General features: G+C 39.7%; 1 protein-coding gene across 1 annotated transcript; it reads right to left on the reverse strand.

The window, feature by feature from the left end:
• Positions 1-1,639: 1,639 nt before the first annotated feature.
• pitx3 (paired-like homeodomain 3) lies at positions 1,640-23,361 on the reverse strand. The gene is made up of 4 exons (XM_034142169.1): positions 23,182-23,361; positions 14,936-15,053; positions 6,420-6,625; positions 1,640-3,083 (listed from the first exon to the last, which is right to left on the reverse strand). The coding sequence occupies exons 2-4, from the start codon at positions 15,042-15,044 to the stop codon at positions 2,514-2,516; spliced, it is 885 nt and encodes a 294-aa protein (XP_033998060.1). The 5' UTR covers positions 15,045-15,053; positions 23,182-23,361; the 3' UTR covers positions 1,640-2,513.
• Positions 23,362-23,618: the final 257 nt, after the last annotated feature.

The following is a 23,618-nucleotide window of genomic DNA, read 5'->3' on the forward strand; positions in this document are numbered from 1 at the left end:
AGACAGTTATTATAGTGTTTTGTCTTTTAATTTCCACTACGGTTCATAGAAAAGCTTTATAATTTTATTTAATGTTATAATGTTTTGTAAAGTTCCTTTTCATTACATCCTGAATGTTTGACTAAACAATCAGAACTAAAGATGCTGTAACTTTCTTTAGAGGAAAGACAGTGATTTGTAGCAATGAGCTGTGTGGACCGTCAGCCAAGATTAGAATGTTATATTCCATGTTCCATTTCTTCAGGTTCAAATCATTTAACGGAAGATTCAAATAGGTTAAAAAAAAGGAACGTTTTACAATAACAATTGCAATACAAATTGTATGCCTAAAATTAACATTTTAGCTGAGTTATTAGATTCTGTACTTATTATTACCTTCATTATTATTAGCATCTGATATTGCATATTATTTAAACTTACTTTAGAAAATCTGGTTTGTTTAGTTACATTTCTCTGCTTTAAAACATCATGTGTTCAAGTTGTAATGTTACTTTATTATAAACAATTGTTTAAAATATATTTGTGGACTAGCACTTATATTAGTCGAAGCAGTATTAGTAGAATGTGTGTGTTTGTATTAATGGCAGCATTTCAGTTGAAAATGTGACGTTTTATAATTGAGTGTAAAAGGAACACACAGTGGAAATGTCAGAGCAATAAACAGTTGGGGGGGCTGATGGAAATTGATGGGCTGCTAACTCCTGGTTGTGGCTCCGCTGGGACCCCCCTCTCCTCCGGGCCCTTGTGTAATCCTGGCCCTGCTTCAGCCGTGAATTTCTGCTGTGTTACTGGATAGCCTGCGGCCCCCCCTCAGAGTGTAGGTCAAACGTATCAGTGAGACGGCTCCGGAACATCTATATCTCCCAGCAGCCCACTGCCCGCTCCAGTGTTGCTTACTGGTTGCCATGGAAGTGAGTCTGCGTTACCATGGTGTTGTGCTCATAGCTTTGAGAACGTTGTGTTTTGGTTTTTATAGACTATAGACAGATTTTTTTAAAGTTTAAAAAAGTAGCAATACGTCATATACTGTAGAAATACTACAGGTTCAATCCTGCATCAAAAGCTTACTTGAGTAAAAGTACAAAGTATTAATATCTAAAATATACTTTAAGGACCAAAAGTAAAAGTGCCTTATATGGAGAATTGCCCATTTCAGATTCATAAATGATATAGTTCTTATAATCAATATTATAACTATAATTCATTATTGATGCATTAATGTGCACATTACTTTAATATGGGCTGGTAAAAGTGAAGCTCATTTAAACGTATGTATCTACTGCTATAGGTAGCTTGTCAAATCATTCAATGGTGACACATCATCTCAATCTATAATAATATATACATCATTATGTATTTGTTGAAAATACTCAATATATCATTCTAATACTGTTAAGTAACTAGTAACTAAAGTTATTAAATGCATCTAGTGGGGCAAAAACTCTCCAAATTGTAGTGGAGGAGATGTATAGCGTGGCAGAAAATGTAAATGCTAGAGTACAAGTACCTGAAAGTTGTATGATACATACATGAATTGAGTTACTTTCCACCACAGGTTATAGATCAGAGATATGGAGGACGTGTTCTGTTCTTATGACGGTCAAAGTCCATGTGTAGTTCATAAAACGTGATGCTTTAATTGGTTCTTTAATGAGACAGAGCAGGCTACACCAGGAAAAAAAGCTTGTTTTTTTGCAATGACAACTGCACTCTTACATACACTTTTTACAGTCATGGACTTGCTTCGTAAAACACCACACAAATCTATATACTCAATGGCTTAGAGTTTTTACTTGAAAAATCTTGCTGATGTTCCGGTATGTGTGAGTAACTTGTTGTTGTTGTGTTCACTTTCCAGGACGGCCCTCCTGTTGCCCATCCAGGCTGACCTTTGACCTGTGACCTTCCACGTAGAGAAGAATCACAACAAAGTTTAAAGTTCCTAAAGGATGTGCTCATAGTACATAAACCTCGGGCCTTTGCTTTTGAAGAACATGCTTTTCTCATCTTTAAAGTACGTTTTCATATATTTTTTGTCACATACAAAACAAAAAGGTCCGTTATATACATCCTCCATTTCTCCTGCATAGCAACCACAGGTCCCTTTTCCTGCGACAGTCGCGCAGATCGCATCTGATGTTTGTGGGTCAACATGTTGAACACCAGTCCAGTTGAAGCATCCATGTTTTATTTACTCTTGTTTTCTACGTTTATTCTAATCATGCAGTTCAAAAGAAGGCAAAAAAAAAAAGATAATTCATATAATCTTTAGAAATCCTTTAGGCAGTTGGTCAGCGACAAAGTCCCACAAACTGGAAAGAATTCCTTTGAAGCACGGTGGTCCATCTGGGCAATTCTATTTGTTGTGTCAGTTTTGAAGATTATTCTCTTTGTGTACCATCGAAACACAATCTGCCAGGCTGCAGCACATCTGGCAGTGTGAGATGAGGAGTGGAGTAACAGTGGACTAACAGCTGGTCAGTTGGTTAGGGATGGTCGCCGGAGCTTCTCCTTCATACCGGCCGGTCCACAGCGTACTGGCAGGGGCTCAGGTTGGACACGGGGTTCTGCACTGCCGGGTAGGCGAAGTTGGTGTGCTGCTTGGCTTTGAGCCGCAGGCTGGCCAGGCTGGAGTTGCAGGTGTCTCTGTACATGTAGGGGCTGGCGGTGGAGGCGTAGGGGCACGTGGCCGCAGACACCGCCACCGAGTTGAGCGCTGTAGGGCTATTGAGGTTGTTCAGGTTACCCAGGTTGTTAAGCCCCGTAGTGGGAACCCCGGCCACTGCTGAGGGCACCATGCTGGAGGCCATGTTCATGGAGGGGATGGAGCTTTGGGGGGAGAACATGGGCTGGGATGATAGGGGGCTTACATTCATTGAGTTGAAGAATGGGAAGCTCTTGGCGGAGAGGGGGCTGCTTGCTAGGCTCTTGGTGGCCCAGTTGTTGTAGGAGTAGCCTGTGTACATGTCATCGTAGGGCTGCATGAGTCCATTGAACTGGGCACCAAAGCCGTTTTTGCATAGCTCCGCCTGCTGGTTCCTCTCTCGCTTTCTCCACTTGGCACGGCGGTTCTTGAACCATACCTAAGAAAGCAAAAGAAGAAAAAAAGTTTTTAGTGTACCGTCTATCTGGTGAACCCTCTTTGAACCCTGGTGCTTCCCTTAAAGCCCTTAACAAGTTAGTTTCTCAACGTTTTTCTTAAGAAACCTTTTCCTGGTTTTAGTGATGTGGCTGCTTAACTAAAACTAAGAATATCAGAACAAGTGATGAAAATACAGTTCACCTGTCCAGGTGAGAAATTGAGTGAGACGAGTGGCATTGTGAAAAGTAAAATCAGTGGCCTGCTCACAGCCTGTCTGTATGCTTATAACCTTTTCCCCACTATTTTCAGGGCTTTACCGACAATACTGATAAATATTATTTGTGCAGGAAGAACTTGAGTGACTAAGGAAATTACTTTTAAAGGACTTTATTCCTTTTTTCTATCAAAATGTGCCCGCCAGTCAATAAAGTCTAATTCTAAAGCACATATAGTCAGAGTATCCAACACCCCCCCCTTCAAAAAATTATTTCAGTAATATTGTCTCCAGAATTTTTGAAAGACACAATGATCCCCGAAAGTAAGTTGAAGTGTATCGTCAAACAGTCATATTAGGCAAGGCTTATTAAAACTAATCATTGACTTATTTGAATAGTGAGATCCCAATGAAAGAAATGTCAGGGGAGGGCAATCTTCACATTTGTCATTTTATAGTCCTATATTTGGAGGATATGAATTGGATTAAAGCTTAGTGGAAAAATCTAAATTGAGGGTTTTAAGAAATGAAACCCACAAAGTTTCTCTTTGTGTGAAGTTGTGCAACTTTTGCTGAATTACACAGCAACCAGACTGTGTTTCGATTTGTGTATCCGTGTGACAGAAGTTTCTTGGTTAACTATGTATTTGCTGAACGTAATTTCTTTTTGTTGTTAAATGTTTGATCCCTTTTATCCTTGTACATCTTCTACCTGTCTTATCGTGTTTATACTCTCCGTCTCTCTGCTCTCTGACCCACTGTACATGCTGTGTATCATCCAATGCTCTGTTGGTATAGTAACAGTATGCTGTTGATCATTAATATGAGTTTAAAGTGCATGACTCTGAGTTTTCCATCCCGCTCAGTGACAGCAGGGGAAACCCCCGCCAGAGGAAGTCACCCAATCAGTAGTCCAGTGCCCCGGAGCCAAGGCTGGAAGGTGTGTGAAGAGGCTGAATGTCAAGGTTATCCAACAGATCCACTGCAGACACGTTTATACGCCTTCTGTGAATGACTGCATGAGAAGGATATCATAATATCTCTCTAAAAGGCACTGATATGTATTTGATTTCATTTAAATGAAGCATCAGTATGAACTCTATATAACTGTATGAACATTCTTGGTGATGTCAGCATAGTGTAGGAATTACACACAGCATCAAATTTAAAACATGTAACTATTTGCTTTTTATGTCATGGCCAGTGAAGTTTCATTTCTTTATTGTAAATCAACAAAAGTTAAGAGCGTGGAAGTAACACATACAACGTTTTGCTGACCTTCATATTTAATGAATATGTAATAGACATAGATATTTAATCACCTCATTCACATGCTAGCAAAAAGTTGGCCCATTGTTAGCAAACAGTCCCATAAACCTGGTGCTTCATAACATTCATCAGCCCTATTTTTCTTGCAAGAGTCTATTTTTTATTTATTTAATTCATCCATTTAATAGAGATAGTGGAGAGAGACCTTAAATGTGGCTAACCTTGGACTCACTGTTCAGGGCTTTAGCGCCTGTGTGGCATGCACCCTGAAAGAAATATGGTCGATAAGTGCAGCTTTAATCATGATCATGTACTCCTATAATAATATTTCCCATGCAATAGATGATGACTTAACCCTATATTACTGTTTAGGTATTCTGATCCATTTGAGGTCACACACTAAGGAGATACCTGCTAAACATTTTAACATTTTAATAGTGAGCATGTTAGCATGCTGATGTTAGCAGTTAGCTGAAGTCCAGCCACTAGCAGGGTTGTGTCAGGAGTATATCAGATGTGTGTGGCATTCTCTGGTGGTCCCATTACGTTATATGGATAAGATAACGCACACGTATGCATGTTTGGCCATGGGAGGCAAGTATATTTTGAAGCACATTTGTGCTAAATGCTGCTAAAGGCTGCTCTCACTTTAACACCAGTTAAGTCAACATAAATACATTAAATCTGTACAGTTTAAATGTGCCAAAGACACATTAGCTTGAATAGCAACTGATCCAACATCCCTCTATTATCAATATGTTCCATGAGGCTGCCGCTGTGATGCTAACAGCAGCTCTGAAAGGGCACATGTAGGGGACAGATGATAGACTCCATCAGGGACCATGTGTAGCCTGTCGTCCTTTTCAAAAATAACAAGAGTGTGTGCTATGTGACCTTTCATCCAGCCAGCATTCATTTGATCCATTGCTATAAGGCAGGCCAGGGATTGTATTGTCATCCATCAGAATGTGTCCTCCTGCTCCATATATATATATATATATATATATATAGCTACAGGGACCAAAGCCCCCTGTGCTGCCCCTCTGACTCTGAGGTGTGTGGACCCCAGCTTTGGCAGGAGGGAATAAAACATCAGACCTAGTACATGATATGTTTAAATTAATTGTTTTATTCCTGCAATTAAAAGGGCAATTTTTCCCCCTCTGCCACCAAATAAGGTTTGTCTGGAGTCGTATAACTTATTTGATAACACATATTATAACGTTTTAAATAAATATATTTACAAAAATGTGTTTGTTGCCTCAATACAAAAAAATTACTATTGCTATTTTTACTTGTTACAACAGAGGAAGCAGCAAATGCTGTGCGCTTGTTCTTGAAATGTCTTTCAAGATTAAATGTTCTGTGGTTGCTAATTTCTCACAATATATCAAGCATGCAGTAAAGCCAGCATTGTTGGCAGTAAAGGCAAAGGAATCCGCACGCAGAATTTGACTGTCTATTTCATTTGTGACTTTTTTTGGATTTAACAACGGATATAGTTTTCCAAAGCCGTGGGTCTAATATCTAGTATTAGCCACCCCCGTAAGGACGAGGCACATACATTAGCTGACGAAATATTCCTATTTTTTCACTGTCACAGTATCACCTCAAACTCCAAGATAAAGGGTGAGTCCATTGTTCAACAAATAGCTGTTATTCCTTGCCATGTTATTTTTTGTCAAAGCTACAGGGAGCCACTTCAGAGGGGTTGCCTACCCCTGAACTAGGATATGGTTTTGGCAATGATACTGGCATATTAATATAAAAGATGTCCTGGTGGGACAGGGTGAAGCTGGACACTGGGAGAAGTGTGTCCGGAGCTCTGGCTCTCTGAGCGGGGTTGGTACTCACCCTGACCCGGGCCTCTGTGAGGTTGGTCCACACTGCGATCTCCTCCCTGGTGCTCATGTCGGGGTAGCGGTTCCTCTGGAAGGTGGCCTCCAGCTCCTGCAGCTGCTGGCTGGTGAAGTGAGTCCTCTGCCTCCTCTGCTTCTTCTTCAGGGAGCCGTCCTCAGCGCTGGACTCATCCAGCTGGTTCTGCTGGGATTTCTCTGTGTCTGCATCAGAGAGAAAGGGTGACATGAGGACACTGGGAACATGGAGGGGAGTAGACAGAAACAACCGAACAGTCTAGTACATATAGACTCACTATCTAATTTATCATTGTGTATTCATTTGATTTTGGGGATTTTTGATCTATGTATGTAAGTTATTAATGCTGTAGCACCACATTGAAGTACAAGTGTATACCTGAACTTTCTTCCGGTATTTCTATTTAAATATGTTTGGTGGACTTGTTGCTAAAAGCATAATGATGGAAAAAGAATCAGTTCAAGCCAACTTATGATTTATAATAATGATTGTTCCCTTTTATAACTGAAGAACTATATATACTCTGACCCTTGATTTTCAGCTGACCTGCTGAGCTTTCAGTAAGACTGATTTAATTAAATGAAAATGTACCAACATTGTTTCCGTTTTCCCTATAATTAGTACCAGATTCCCTAGTTCCTTTCAAAGACACTGCAGTGAAACCTTCACACAGCCGGTTTCTGCAGTTATTCTGACGCCTGCAGCTCTGTCTGCTGAAACTGACTGCCTTTTATTGTCAGATCCCACATCATCTGAAATCCCTCCTGTCAAGCATGGGTGTGACCTTGCCAATAGATAATAATTCCAAACACTGCATTACGTTCAAAGATGTGCAGCAGCAGTGTGTGATTGCATTTGGCCCCCAGCGCGACGGTTTAAAGGACCACACATCCATGTTGTGTCTGCCAGGCGTCACCCTGCCAGATCTCTCCCACAATTTGAGGACCTCACAGAAAGGAGTGAAATTAGTTGGCCAGCTAATCCTGCGGATCAGGCTTTTGTGACTGGGGCAAGTTGGGCTCTGTTTGGCGAGGGCTTAGCTCACGGAGCAGTTCGAAATGATCAGCAGGGTTTAAAAAGAGGCTCCACAGGGCCGCCGGCAAAACCAATAAGGGCCAGGCAGGGCTGTTATCTGCCAGTAAACTGACACTGGGTAAGCTGTCACTTAAGGCCAAAGTCTAAAACACAATACTGCGGAAAGGGCAGCCCTTTTTAGAGTGGCGCGCGGACCAACAATAGGAGCAATCTGACTGATAATGTGCCGACATGACAGAGCTGTTCCAGGTCAGCCTCTCTCACAGCTCTAATCTGGAAAACAACTACACAAGGCTTTTAACTAAATCCCTTTTAAACATCTGGAAAACAGCAAAATGCAGAATTTATCAACAGAAATCATGACATACAGACCATCACATATTTGGTCCAGGTCAAAGCTTTTAAAAGCCAAACAGTCTCTCAAGGGTCAAATCAAAGTCAGTTTTAACAGGAGCTGCACCTATTTTCAGAGAGGACGCTCATTATGAAGAGACTCGGTCAGCTCAGTCCTGGGTGTGAGACACAGAGCCTGAAGCATGGGCGTCAGCGCTGTGTACCGCGGTGCACTCTTTTATTCCTCACTGTAACCCAGCCCTGATTGAAGGGGGAATCTAGTGTTCGTTACAAGGAGAACAAAACCCAACAAACTGTAGGAGATGTGTTTGCCGTTAGAATCTTTAAAAATCCATTCATGACTATTGTGCTTTCAATATTGTTTTGTGATTTTGTTTTCAATATTGTTTTGTGATTTAGCAAGCACCATGTCAGGGCTATCTGCTGGAATCATCTGTATTTAAATGAACTGATCAAGACAAGAACCCGAAGTTCTCTACATCAAAAATATTAAACTTAAAATAAAACGAATAATTACACACAATGCCAGTAAGCCGTTAGGGGTGTATTTACTAGACCCTAAGAGTTATTAATCATACATCTAAAAATAGAGTGTAAGCTAAATATGTCATATTTTTTTATTGCAAAATAGGAACATTTCTTTATTTAATTTAAATTGTTGTGGTTAATTGAACAGTAGAGAAAATCTACGATTTGTAAGGCTTTTATTGGGAATATAACGATTAAATTAATAGCTTTATCAAACACATTTCACTTACATCTACACAGAAATGTAATCACTGCATTATTGCTGCTTCTCTGTGTACCTCCATAGGACCCATTTCACATTCATAAACAGATGGAGGAAGGCTTTACAGGCAGCACATGAGTTTTACTTCCGACAGAATTCATGAGAGCTACGTAACTGAGCTGCACAAGACCTCTTTAAGACTGCACACACACACACCAAGCATTTTACACCACATTTCACTCCAAAATAGTTTGTGTTTGACAGTTTGTTAGGGCTGGATTTCTAACCACACACAGTTTAGCAATTAGATTGGGTTACGCACACACACACACACACACACACACACACACACACACACACACACACACACACACACACACACACACACACACACACACACACACACACACACACACACACACACACACACCCAAGATAGATATAAATACAGATATGGGTGGGTTTAAGTGTTAAAGCTATGAGAAACATACGGAGATGACTTGTCCTGTTTAACACGTGTTCATAGCATCGTTGGACGAGCTAAGGTGGTCTGTTTATGCAAAGGGAGAGAAACTAGTGTTAGTCTTATCCCTAACCCACCTGACCAATCAACATTCAGCATTACGTCATTCCTTCGATCTGACCTTTAATGGCATGACCGAAGTTTCAAACAGTTATCTTTACAAGCAATACAAAGTGTATTTTTGTGGTTTTTAGTCTTAATTTGTTCTGATATAATAGTTAAGGCTACTTTATATGTTTTATTGATTTGCTTTGTAGATGATTAAAAACACTGAAAAGACTTAAACGTTGAATTTAATTAATTTATAATGTCAACATATTTCACATAACTGTATTAGGTTAGTTGAAAGCAATAATATTAAGTTTAAATACAAAATATTAGGTTCAACTTAATATTATTGCTTTCAATCTTATACAGTCGTGTGAAATGTGTTGTCATAATACATTTAATTAAAGTCAACGTTTCAATGTTTCCAGTGCACATAGGCGGTGCCAGGGGGGTGCTAGGGGGTGCTGAAGCTCCCCTAGGATAGCCATAGCACCCCCCAAGGACCCCCAAGAAATGTATGTGTCTTTCATTTTTTTTTACGTGTGAAATTCATAATTTGAAAAATGATTGATTCGAAAATAATATGCCACAGTTCAGAACAAGTACTTCTGGGTCTCTGTGTTTCATTCAAGCTCGGCTCTGTGTGTGTGTGTGTGTGTGTGTGTGTGTGTGTGTGTGTGTGTGTGTGTGTTGTGTGTGTGTGTGTGTGTGTGTGTGTGTGTGTGTGTGTGTGTGTGTGTGTGTGTGTAGGGATGGGTACCGAGCCCCGGTATTAAACGGGCCTCGGGGCTGAATTATTAAAGACCGTGGTACCGTTAAGCTCCGACGTTATCGGTCTTTTTATCGGTACTGGAGACATCTAAAAAATATGTCATGTGTATTATTGCTACACAAACATTATATTTCAGTTTTAGTGTCGCCAGCTCCGTTTCTAATATGCAAAAAGACTGCAAAATGCGTCATTTTTTGTATTTTCGATCTCTCCAATCCAGACGAGAGATCTCTCTCCCCCGCCTGTGTGCGAGGGGGCGGGGCAGTTTACACACACGCAGCTGCTACATGCAGCAACACACACACACACGGAGGAGATGGCGGAGAGAACGCGCTCCGAGGTGTGGTTAAACTTTACCCGTCTCGCTCGTTGCCTAAAGTGCAATAAGAGTTTAGCATGTCAGGGCGGTAACACGAGCAATTTGTCAAAACATCTTGCAAAAGTGCACCACGTTCAGACGGAGAAATGCACCGGGTTCGACTGTCTCTCTAGTAGCTCTGTTGCCCCATCCACGAGTAACGTTTCCACGTCAGGTATATTATGTATGCTAGCAGCAACACACGGAGCTAACTCAATGATTCAAACATGGGTTAATGATTAGAGGGAACTGAGTTATTTAGTTTGTTAAAGTTTCAGCCATTCTGTTCACAGTTCTGTCATCAGATTATTTAATATGATTTGCTAAAACGTTGTTGTTTCTGTTGATGTGAAATATTATGTATTTCATTTAAATAAAAAGCAATGTTAGTTTTGTTCACAATTTGTTAATTTTCATTTAATTGTTTATTTGAATAGGGACAATGCACATTAATGAATACTTTAGACAAATAATGCTTCAAGTGTAAATATGCCGGATTTTAGCTTTGAGCTAATTTCCATCCGTCGTCCCTGACATACAACATATAGTTAGTTTACCTCATTTTTCTCTCCAAAAGAACCGATAAGAGTACCGTTAAAAGACCGGACCGATAAGCGGTATCGATAAAAGTAGTAGTACCGTTAAAACCTTAACGATACCCATCCCTATGTGTGTGTGTGTGTGTGTGTGTGGCAGGCGCGCATTAAGTGTGATTAAGCGAGCGAGAGAGAGAGAGAGCACACCGTGCCAGGGACCGTGTTGTTAGCATCTGTTTAGCTAGCTGCACTAACGGATAGAAGGAGCTGTTTCTACAACAAGGTGAAGGGAAAGTCCTCTCCTGTCAGACTGAGGGACTCAGGTGAGCTAAAGGACTCTCTGAGTGTTTAGATAGTTAACTTTAGTCTAAGTTATCTCAGTGGGTCTCAAACAGTTTGGTCACCATTTATGTAAACAAGTATTTCCGAGGCACACCTTCATATGATCATTATAGTTATAAAACAATAAGAGAATAAATGAAAAACAGTTATGAAATACTCAACCCGGTATCACGGCAAGACGTGAACATGTGACGATCTACCATGCTGGGAGACGTGAATATGTCACGGTTTCGTCCCTTCAAACTTGACAGTTACACGGTATTGTTAACATGGCCCAACCAGTGGAGAAATACCCGGAAGTGCCAAGCAAATGCTCTACCGCGCCTATTGGTCGGTTTTTATTGTCAAAATTACATGTTTTTAATTTATTTTTTAATCGTCACACTCGATTTCGCCAATTTTCTTGTTGCCCTAGCTGGTCGACACCTCTTTTAGCAGAAACAAAGGCTACATTAATGTATTAAATCGATGTTAATCCATGTGTGTGGATCATAGATATAACAAGTCTGACAAACAGGAAGCACTGCCACCAAAACTGAAAACGTGACGTGGATCATAAATATATCAGCAATTAAACAACATCTTACATTTCTTTTCACACAATACGTCTCCTTGCAGTATCAACACTAATTCGGCTGACTTTTATATTTGATCCAATTGGTAGATAGGTTATATTTACACCATAACGGTGCACAGCTGATAGAAAAGGACTTGTAGTTTTTAAAGATATTACTGATTTTCTTTGAATATAAGAATGTAAATACTGAGTTGAGAGAATAGTCAGGGGATTTGGGTGATGGGAGACACATCTATGGATTCAGAATTTCAATAGCTTACTGTTGAATGACGGATATACCTTTCTGTCTGTGATGTTTTACAAATCAGATATTAGAAGTAAAACATGTGAAATAATATAGCAATATCCTGTACAATTATGTGAAAACATGAATAAAACTACACATCTTCAGATGTTATACATACACAAGTGTCCTACACTAATAATACAAAGTTATTATGGCTGTGTGTACCTTGTGTGCACCGCCTAGTGGTTAAAGCACGTTATTGAATTAGTTGTGTATATGATATGTCAATGAACCTTAGAAAATCTTGAAATCTTGAAAGGGATGTGCAAAATAGCCATTATATACAGTCTTTAATGAACTATTAGTAGAGAATAACGAGTAATGAATATACTTTATAGGGATCTGCAGATAAATGTTTAGTCTTCTCAAGCAGCAACTATCAAATATCTCTCCTGATTGTTGGCACTTGACAATCACCTTCCCTGAATTTTACTCAGGTGTAACTAAAGCCTGATTTAAGGGTTGTTTATATTTCACATCATTAATCAGAATCTGCAAAGTAACTAAAATAAATGTAGTGGAGTAAAAATACCAGGTTAACCTCAGAATTGTAGTGGAGTAGAATTGCTGTTTTGTTTAGTAATGGATATTGAATATGGAATAAAGGTTTTGACAAGACCTGGTGTAACAATAATCAAAAAGGACATTAAAAGACCTCCAGATGTTAATGATCTAAACAAAACAGCACACCTGAAATGTATATTTAAATACTTTATTAAGGGCAGTGAATTTGTTTTTTCTGTATGTTTTTCAAATCAGTGTTATACAGTAAGTGTCATAGACAGTGTTACATTGCTATTATTATCCTTAAAATATATGTAAAACAAAACCACTTATGATCTTTTTATTTGAGTGGTTTACTAATGACAGTTAATTCTGTTTTTGCTATTGATGGTTTCATTTTTGTGAAAAATAATAAAATAATAAAATTCAATAACGTGCTTTAACCACTAGGTGTCCCTTTCTATCAGCTGTGCACCGTTATGGTGTAAATACAGCTTATCTACCAATTGGATCAAATATAAAAGTCAGCCGAATTAATATTGATACTGCAAGGAGACGTATTGTGTGAAAAGAAATGTAAGATGTTGTTTAATTGCTTATATATTTATGATCCATGTCACGTTTTCAGTTTTGGCGGCAGTGCTTCCTGTTTGTCCAGAAGTCTTCTCAGGGCTCTATAAATAGACAACTACGGCAGATATGTAACATTTAATGCAACCGAACCGTGTATTACAATGCCGTTATGTGATGACTTTCAAAGAGAAAAGCAAGCACACTCGGAATAAAGTATTATTTTATTTTTAAAAAATGTTTTCGGATTTCACATCAACAGGAAGTCCGGTTAACTAAAATGTCCGTGCGGAACAATACCCCCAACCCATAGATCCGTGGGTGAATAATGTCAATCACCACATTACACACATCCCTTCACATTTACATTTGAATTTACATTAAAGTATTTCGTGAGGCCTTCTAAAATGTTTTTAAATATAATTAGGGTTGTAGTTGAAGAGTTTGTAAATTGCGTTGCCTGGTAACGCAATCGCACAACGTCACGTCCGTTAATTCCACATCCACACCTTTATATATACAGTCTATGATCCACACACATGGATTAACATCGATTTAATACATTAATGTAGCCTTTGTTTCTGCTAAAAGAGGTGTCGACCAGCTGGGGCAACAAGAAAATCGGCGAAATCAAGTGTAACGATTAAAAAATAAATTAAAAACATCTAATATTGACAATAAAAACCGACCAATAGTCTTGGTAGACCATTTGCTTGGCACTTCCGGGTATTTCTCCACTGGTTGGGCCATGTTAACAATACCGTGTAACTGTCACGTTTGAAGGGACGAAACCGTGACATATTCACGTCTCCCAGCATGGTAGATCGTCACATGTTCACGTCTTGCCGCGATACCGGGTTGGAAATACTATATGACATTAAAACAAGAATAAAGTTTAAAAGGGGAGTGATTTGTAAAATATCCATAAAGAAAAAGTAAATCTGCTTACAGTTGTTTCATATGGGTGTTGAGAGATGTATCCATAGATCTCTCCATGTTGCTCTCAAAGTGCACCAGATTGATGCTTTTAACTTCAATATTTTAAAAATAAATCTTCCTGGGGGAGCATGCCCGGACCCACCTAGAGGATATTAGGTCCACCCCCTACTTATAGAAATAGCACTTTACCTCTGCCTACACTACACCTATATGCCGTGAGCTGATTATCGAGCCTTCATTGTAACAAGTATGTGTATGTGTGTGGGGAGTGTAGCAGTAGAAAATTCAACTGTAGCGCCCGGTACATTAAGGGAAAACCCTAAATGTTTGAGCACCCTCTGTGAAACGTCAAGCTACCCCACAGCACCCCCAAAAAGAAAATCTCTGGCGCCGCCACTGCAGTGCACAGATGATGCAAATATCCCGGAGGAGATCAGATGGAGATGACTGAACATAGATTTAGAATTGTGCGGACTCAAATCCAGTTCCTGCAGGTGTCTGCTGCTCTCAGGAGAAACGCTTTAGCTGTTTAGATATTTATTTGAGTTTTCACGTGAGTTATAAACCCATCAGAGCATTAGGACTGCAGTGTCTGATATCCAATCAGATTTAACTCCTCTCAAAGCCTTTTACAAGATAAACACTGCATAATAACATATTTTCTTTTTATCAATTGGCTCTGATTAAAGTGTGCTCGAGCTGAAATTATGAGTAATCGGTGGATTGCAGGAATGGATGTCCTGCAGCATAAGAGACACGAGGGCAGGACATCCGCTGTTTGTCTTCATAATCTGCATCCATCATTTATGAAGCTATTCCGAGGAAATACAGCCTCCCGATTAATTATAACAGCAATAATGACATTTATATTATTATTATTATTATTATTATTATTATTATTACTCTGCACAGGTTACTCACCGCTGGTGTCCTGGCCCTTACACCCCGCCTCGTGCTGCGGGGTCCCGGAGTCAGAGAGGGAGAGAGCCGGGCTGCGGGCCTCGCTGTCCGTCAGCAGGTTAAAATCCATCAGCAGGCTCTGAACACACACACACACACACACACACACACACACACACACACACACACACACACACACACACACACACACACACACACACACACACACACACACACACACACACACACACACACACACACACAGAAAGGCAGTTGAGAGCAAGCCTTCTTTGACCAACATCTCCATCATCCTCATGTAAGTCCCGCTGGTGTCGGGACAGCTTGTGTTTTTGTCATAAATAAGCACGTTTATTTGAATTGATAATTCGCCTAGGCCTACTTATATTAGGATGTCGCTTTCCTCTCCAAATTAAATATCCACTTTATAAAGTCGGGCTTCGTGTTGTGTCTCCTATTATATTTCAGTTGTAATAGCTCCCGAAAAGTCTTACAGTATGCATTGATCTAGGCTGAATGAAGGTTCGGTGTGACCCTGATCTGTTGTTGTTGTTGTCGTGTGTCTCTGTTCCGGTGATATTCTGAAATAACTTTAATAACGCTGCACTAACACGGATCGCTTTCCATCACACACAGCTGATGTGCAGCTGATCCACGATCAGGTACACCTCAGCAGGTTCAACCTCCAACCAGGCTTAAGAGAGGAGGCCATGCATTCATTCAACTTCATGAACACGTGACCTTTTTAATGTAGCACGACAGGAGGGTTAAATGGATGCTTTTCATTGAGTTTCGTTTTTAACAGAGTCCGTTTTATATATCATTTCTGCAACATTCTGTTATTTTGGCAACAGAAAAATACGAAATTGATTGTACATTATTCTTAACCAGCAGTGTAATGTCACTAAGTACATTTACTCAAGTACTGTAGCCTACTTAAGTTAAACATTTAATTGTAGGCTATGTTCAATTCAATTCATTTTTAATCCAATACATGTAGTTACTCTGTAGATTTAGGTTAATGCAAAATGTAAATCGACACATACATTATCATACATTATTATAGGCTAATCAACCCAGTGTATAAAGTAATTCAAATAAACCCTGCCTTCACCAACACATGATGCACCAATCATTTGAATAAAATCATCAACAAATATATTTTTGTTTAATGTGCCTTTCTGCATAGCCAGTACTTTAACTTTTTGTACTTGAAATATATTGTAGGCCTAATTAAGTTAGCTACACACTTGAATGCAGTACTTTTACTATAACAGAGTATTTTACACTGTAGTACTTAAATAGATTCAATATTCAAGGCTTTATTGTCATGGCTCAGGCTCAGTGCAACATGAATATATATATATATATATATATCTTTGGGACATAAAACAAATAAAATAGTGCAAGACAATGTTTTGAGATCAGCAAGTAAATACAAATAAAAAATAGAAATAGTGCAAGAGAATGTTTTGAGTAGATCATCTGAATACTCCTTCCACCACTGTTCTTAACAGATTCATGTGAAGCACTAGCACCTCTCAGTAAATATATTAAATACAACCAACTCTTCTTCAAAAACATTCCCAGTGTCATCATGTGCTTTTTGTGTCTTTGGGTTAAAAACACCTCCCCAAAATAAACCACACAGTCTTATGGACTCTTTAATAGGGAAACATCAGTTTATATAAATCACTATACTATAGACGTGTGTGTGTGTGTGTGTGTGTTTCTATTTTCCTCTTTGATCTTTCCCTTCACCCTGCTGTGGTTGTAATCCTGATCCAGTATCTGAGGCTGACATCAGCAGCTATAACAGCCCCTGATCTCTCTCTATTCTGGGCTGCATGGTGAGAGCAGCAGAGTTATTGCTGTAAAATACACGATGACATTTCCAAGTCAGATTCTAGCCACCGAGGTGGACCTGTTACTCAGAAACAACTGGCCGTTTAATCATCCCAGAGCAGTTAACAGCTTCAATATGTGGACAGGGTTTATGGATATAAATAAAGTAACAAATAAACATCATATTTGTCTAACACTATATGTGTTTGATCAGAAAAGAGGAATAAACAGTTTTGCTCCATTGTTCTCATGTCATGTAGTTATTATCCCTGTGATCACACTTAGAAGTTATTCAGGGCAAGAAAAGTCCCATTAAAGACTAAATGTGAAATCTCTATGAGATGTAGGAAACGAGTATTAATATTGTAAATACATTAATAAGTAAGTAAACCATGAGTTGGTTATTGAAAATGAAGTGGCAGCATTTTGCTAAAAGGTTTTTGATCAAAAACATTTGACCTTTCCAGCTCCTTAAATGTGAAGATTTGCTACTTTTACCTATAAGATATTTTAAAATATTTACATTTTTGGAGTAATTCTGCAATGAGTACTTTTATTCCTGGTACTTGAAGTACATTTACCTTAACATACTTAGATACTTTTACTTTATTACCATCCTCGAGGCAGTACTTTTACTTGAAATGGATTATTTTCAGAGTGAGGTATTGGTACTTTGACTCAAAGGAATCTGAATAGTGTTTCCCTCCTGATGTGTTTCTGCTGTCTGAAGAGAGCAGGCTCAGCGTCTTCAAAGATCAGAACAGGTGATCAGCTCCTCCTGAGACTCAGACACTTTAGCATCCTGCTGGTCACCAATGTGGTTACAAGCCTTAGAAGCAGTGTATTCCAGCTATTCTGGGGGAGGCGTGTGCCCCCCCCTACCCCTCACCTCACTTTGCCTGTGCAGAATGAGCCCCCCACTCCCCTTCCGTGTTTCCCTGCGCTCCGTTTGCCACCATGCCAGTCCTTTGTGTGCCACTGCCAGTCACATGTGACTTCTGCTGGGGTTAAATCCGAAGCCTCGCTGGGGGGAGGCGGAGTACAGAGCATGGCATGGTGTCTAGTCAACCCCCCCCCCCCACCACCACCACACAACCACAGCCAACAATACATAGTACAACTGGGTTGAACTCTTCAACCAGACTCACTGTCACTGTTTGAAATAGTCGAAATGACATCATTTCCCCCTGCGCTCTTTGAACATCACTTCTTTATATCAGCCAGATGTTAGAGTGGCCGGCTGTCAGTGACACCGTATCCCTGATCAATACTCGCTTTTTAATATGATATTCCTTTTAACAAATGCAGCCAACAAAGCATAAAGATTACTCTTCAAACCCCTAATCTGTTCAAATGAAGAACTGTAGATTATAAATGGCCATTCCAAACACATTCCTTATGACCGCGGAGATAACACTGAAGACACACACGGATCATAAAACCCAACGCAGACACATTTGATAACATAACTGTTAAATAGTCATTGTTGAACAGATCTTGAACGGAAATAAAAGATCCAGTATTTAAAAGAAATTCAGACGAGCAAGCAAATTGCACGAACTCTTTAAATAACACTAAGAAAACTGAAACGTATACTTTAATTGTAATTATGTCAACAAATTTCACATAACTTAGGTTGGTTAAAAGCAATATTATTAAATTGAACCTAATATTTTTTATTTAAACTTTATATTTTTGCCTATCCTAATCTGTTGACATGATATATTTAATTAAAGCAAATGTTTCAGTTTTTTAAGTGCGTATTCCATTATGATGATCAAATATAAGTTAATTTGTCCTTTTGTTCCCACAGAGCTATATACAATGATTTGAATCCGGCCCACATGTCATCATTGTTCTATCCCTAACCCTCACTTAGCATTGCGTCACTCACTCTGACAAGCTACATAATGCTCCACCAAAGCCAACCTGCATATTCTGATTAAAGGTTTAGCACCTTATTACCGCTGAATATCTGTGACATCTGATAGGTGAGCTAACATCCATCAAACACATCTGCCGTCCAACTTCAGCCAGACATGCACGCATCAACCCTTAAAAATGCCACCCAATGCACTTTCATATTTGTCCCTTCACACAAGTAACATTTTCCAGAGACATTAAAGAAAGACCTGCATCTGTTTCTGTTTAGAATCCGTGAGAATGATGGGAGCATTTCACAAAAGATTAGGAGACAGGAAAATGGGTATTCTGCTGAAGGCCGGGGGCCACAGCGTCGCTGGGAAAGCAGGAGGGAGACTGAGGGTGAGGTCAGTCTCCCAGCAGGAGGATTACTCTGTGAGGATCTGGATTAATGAGCCTCTGATCGGCCTGTGGGTCACAAGGATTATTCTTACTCCTGTTCATGACCAAGCAAATATTGTTTATTTTTTCTGTGTTTAGTTAAATGACTCAACAGAAAATGATCCATCTGTTTTGGGATTTTAAAAGGTTAACAGAAAAATAGCTCGTATTTCAAGTCCATATGTTAGCTTTGCAGATAGTTTTGCCTGGTTGATTTGTCAAATGTGAGATGTGACATTTCAGCGAGCCTGATCTGATGGAGCCGTGTTCAACACCTGCTGACATCTAATGAGATACAGACAAATCACTGATCTGGCAAACAAATCCAACCATCATACTATCACCTGAGCTGGAGGATTCCTACCACTTATTTCAACAAAGGCCAAACTGTTTAATATCCTGCGGAAGAAGCTAAATCAGAGCTTTCCCTTTGTTAAAAGCAGAACAGCACACAGCAGAGAGTCACAGAGGACGTATTTCACTTTTAACACTTCAAATATCCCAAGTAGACCATGTCTTTGTTTCTGTAGATGTGTGTAGAGCCTTTTCTTGTGCGTTTAAAATCTCAGTGTCCGGGGCCGCTGCAGTTCAGTTTGGCCTCGCCTGAAGAGCAGCAGCTGTCCCCTGTGAGAGCAGGGCCCAGGTCCAGGATGAGCAGGGCCCAGGTCCAGGGTGAGCAGGGCCCAGGTCCAGGGTGAGCAGGGCCCAGGTCCAGGATGAGCAGCAGCTGTCCCCTGTGAGAGCAGGGCCCAGGTCCAGGATGAGCAGGGTCCAGTATTTTGGTCAGAATAATAAATGTGATCCAGTCCGAAGGCTAAATGTGCTGTGATGGATGGACACCCGGCCCGATGACAGTGCTGCTCAGAGGCTTGGCAGAGTGGGGGGGGGGGCAGGTCATTTTGTCCAGAACAAGGTGTCAGTACTCCCCCCCCCCCCCCTTTCTCCAACCACCTACACATGCACCAGGGGTGCCACATGATTATATTTTCAAAATCAAGAGCCCCCCCTCCCTGATCTCAATATGGCCAACAAACTACAGTATCACTGAGCTAACAAGCAGAGGCTGACAGTGATGGAGCTCTGAGGCTCACACTGAAGTGACTCTGAGAGAATTTCATAAAAATCTCAAATAAACCTGAAGATTTTACCCTCTCTCCACACATGTATTTACTTTTACAACAAACGGTATTTTATTCCAGAACCTTTCATTTTACATTCTATGTATAGCTCATCATGTCTGTTTCACATGTTTAATTACACATTTACTTGCACATTGGTCAGTTTGCAACATTCTCTTGCACTATTTATTTTTCTGTTTTCTTTTTGTTTGTATTTCTTAATGGCTTATATATATTTATGTTGCATTGTTAAAAGAGCCTGCGATTTAAGATGTAGCTACTGTGCATATGATGATAAGACCTTTGAATCTCTGAATCTTGATCTTGGACATCAGAAGGCTCGGCCTATTTCCTGGAGCACTGTTCCATCCACCTGACATGCTCCTCTGAAATCACTGTGAACTCTGCTGAGGCCTCGTGCTCTCAGATGATCAGCAGCTATGAGACTCTCCAGTTTGCACAAGCACGAGCGTTTTGCATAAACCGGTGACAGCGATCTCATTAAAATATATCTGCTGATAATAATAAAAAATAATAATAGTGGAAGTAAAAATCCTCTCATTTTCGGGGTCTGGCCGGTCCATCTGGCGGTGCGCGCGGCAGACTGCTTGCATTTCCACGGACTGCATGCATTAGCGCGGGAATTATTCATAAACGCGTGGTGAATTAATTCCCGGGATTAAGAGTTGATTAAGATGTGTGTCACTTTGCTGTCTGAGAACTTATTAAGGGCCTCCTCGAAGAGGCGGCAGATGGAATTTCGGTCCAATGTTTGTAGATGTTAATTTCTGCCCTCCTATAACAGCCATTTGCATATGATTGAGAGAGAGAGGCCGAGTAGGACTAACACACACACACACGTTATCCTGTACACCCACAACATATCATTTTATTTCACTCTTTATAACAACGTATCTAATGTGGCCTATATATTAAAATAGTTATATTAACGAAGTGAGACCATAGGCTAAAATAACAGTACATGGTTATTGTTGATAAGGATGCACTGTGAAGTTAAATGGGCGATAACATGTTCAGAATGCGAGTTAAGCAAGTTTCCGTTTTTCTTTTAAATTAAACATAGATAAATTAAATATGCTGACCACCGCTTTCATTTCAAATGCACATTTTCATTGATGTGAATAGTATTTATTTTAGCTTTTTTTTAAAGGTGTTTTAACTATTTTAAACGCTTTGTGAATATGTTATTTAATTACATAATGAAGTTACGGTCTCATGCAGATTACCACTTGTTAAGAACAATGAGGTTGATCCTGAAAGTGATAGCCTACATAATATTTGAAATGAAACGTATTTATCTGATAACGGACAGTGTGGTGCAGGTGGGCCTCTCTGCGGCCCGCGGCCCGGCCTGTGCACGCGCTGCAGATATACATTGAGCCCGAGGACAAACGGATGTTCAATTAAACAAATGTTATTTACATGCGATGACCCGGGAACATGCAAAGAGCTGAGGCTACAACCTGAGGCCTGCAGGAGGACATCACACCACCAGGGGATCTTAATACATCCATCTCCACTTTGATTTGTTTTTATAAATAAAGCGCTATACCTTTATCAGTACGGGCTTGAAATAGCGAAATTAAATATGTGTGCAAAACCGTAGCCTTTTAATTTACAGCATTGGGCCTTTTAAAAGTCCTGATGTTGAATATAATGTTCTCACTAGGCTTTGATTTATTTAACTTCATTTAATTTATTTTTGATTAAATGACAGTAGGCCTATATTTATTTATTCATGCATTTATTTTGAACGAGTAATGCCGAATAGGCTGCAGGTTTCCATCTGTTTCCATCTGGCCGAAAAAGAAAGAATTGATCAAATCAATATTGACCGAAATATACATCATTTGAAAACATCCGTCCATGAGAGCTAATTTGACCTTCATTTCCATATAATTTGTTTCGTATTGTAATTATCAAAGTTATAATATATAATTATAATATTCATTATTATTATTATTGATATTATTATTATTATTATTATTATTATTATTATTATTATTATTATTATTATTATTATTATTATTATTATTATTATTATTATATATTTTTTTATTATTGACAAATTCATTGTCCATAAAAAAATCATTCTTAAATATTGAGATCTTAAAACCCTGAAATGATCGTGTCATGCTGTTTGCAATATGGATGAAATAGTATGAGTGTTTGTTATTATAAGTTCGTTTGTGGCGGGCGCTCATGTGTGTGTGTGTGTGGGGGGGGGGGCTTTGTTTTTCTGTCCGCGGTCTCCTGTTGCCCCGGCAGCCACCTGCCACCTATCAATTTCCTCTACATCCCCAAATATTTTTGACCTCCCAAATATTCAAATATTTTCATAACGACCGCCTCTGTGGAGTCTACGGATTTTGTAGGAAACACAACATGCTCTGAAGATGATAATTCATAACTCCACAGGCTGCTACTTCCTAAATGCTAAGATCTCCTCACACAGAGGGGGAACTTTTAAAACTGATAAAAACAGCACTAATGTACAAATGTTAAATTAAAGCAAAGCGTTCTTCGTGGCCTAAAATGAGTCTGACACGGGCCTTTACACAGAGCGTGTTTAAGATATTAGAATTAGCCAAAAGTAAATGTTTTTGTAACTTGTATACTTTTGTATTAAGGAGGATGCAATAGAATGAGATAGGCTACATGTGTCTCCTCTCATCAACAATAATAATGTGCTCCGTGGACGCACACTTTAGGAAACTGCTGTTCAGGTTTTTTACCTTTTATAATTCTTTAAACCCATATCCAGAGGCTTTAAAAGAGTTCTGGTGTCGTGCACACGATGTAGTAAACGCTGCTGGTATAGAAAGCCGCAAATTGTAGAAGAGAGTTGATAAAGCCCTGCTTTACATTTCGGCTAGCTTTAGTAAACTTTTACACATGAAAAAGAGCTGGCTGGATCCTGAACACACACAGAGAGAACAAAACGCGGTGATTTACACTTACATCAAATCCCGGTTTGGTTAAATTAATCCGTGGAAAAGGCTTTGGGCTCGGCTGCAGGCTGATGGGTGTCCTGGCCTCAGGGTGGCCGGTGACATGGACAAAAAGTTTCCCGGTGCGTCGGTCGGGCTCAGAAACAGTCAGAGGAACAGAGAGTCAGTTTGGACACTTTCCTTCTTCTTGTCTTCTTCCCTGTGTGCTGTCAGACCTGAAGGCTGTGGAGGAGTGAGGCTTGATCCCTAAACAGAGTATAGGGAGGAGGAGTGTGTGTGGGGGGGGGGGGGGTGGTTACTTTTCATGCTAAATATTATGCGTGACAGGTCCACTGTAGAAAGGGCGGCCCCTACTCTCTCTCTCTCTCTTTCTCTCTCTCCCTCTTTCTATTTTCTCTCTCTCACTCACGCACGCATTCACTCAAAGTGCAAACACACACACACACA

Source organism: Trematomus bernacchii, unplaced genomic scaffold, assembly GCF_902827165.1.
Source record: "Trematomus bernacchii unplaced genomic scaffold, fTreBer1.1, whole genome shotgun sequence".
In the NCBI taxonomy this organism is placed as follows: domain Eukaryota; kingdom Metazoa; phylum Chordata; class Actinopteri; order Perciformes; family Nototheniidae; genus Trematomus; species Trematomus bernacchii.

What these genes read in the sequence shown, in the direction of transcription:
- pitx3 (XM_034142169.1), bottom strand. Translation starts at nt 15,044, where the DNA reads ATGGATTTTAACCTGCTGACGGACAGCGAGGCCCGCAGCCCGGCTCTC. An exon ending in TAAGGGCCAGGACACCAGCG is followed by an intron (nt 6,626 to 14,935) that starts GTGAGTAACCTG and finishes TCTCTGATGCAG; the next exon opens with ACACAGAGAAATCCCAGCAG. An exon ending in TCACAGAGGCCCGGGTCAGG is followed by an intron (nt 3,084 to 6,419) that starts GTGAGTACCAAC and finishes TTGCTTTCTTAG; the next exon opens with GTATGGTTCAAGAACCGCCG.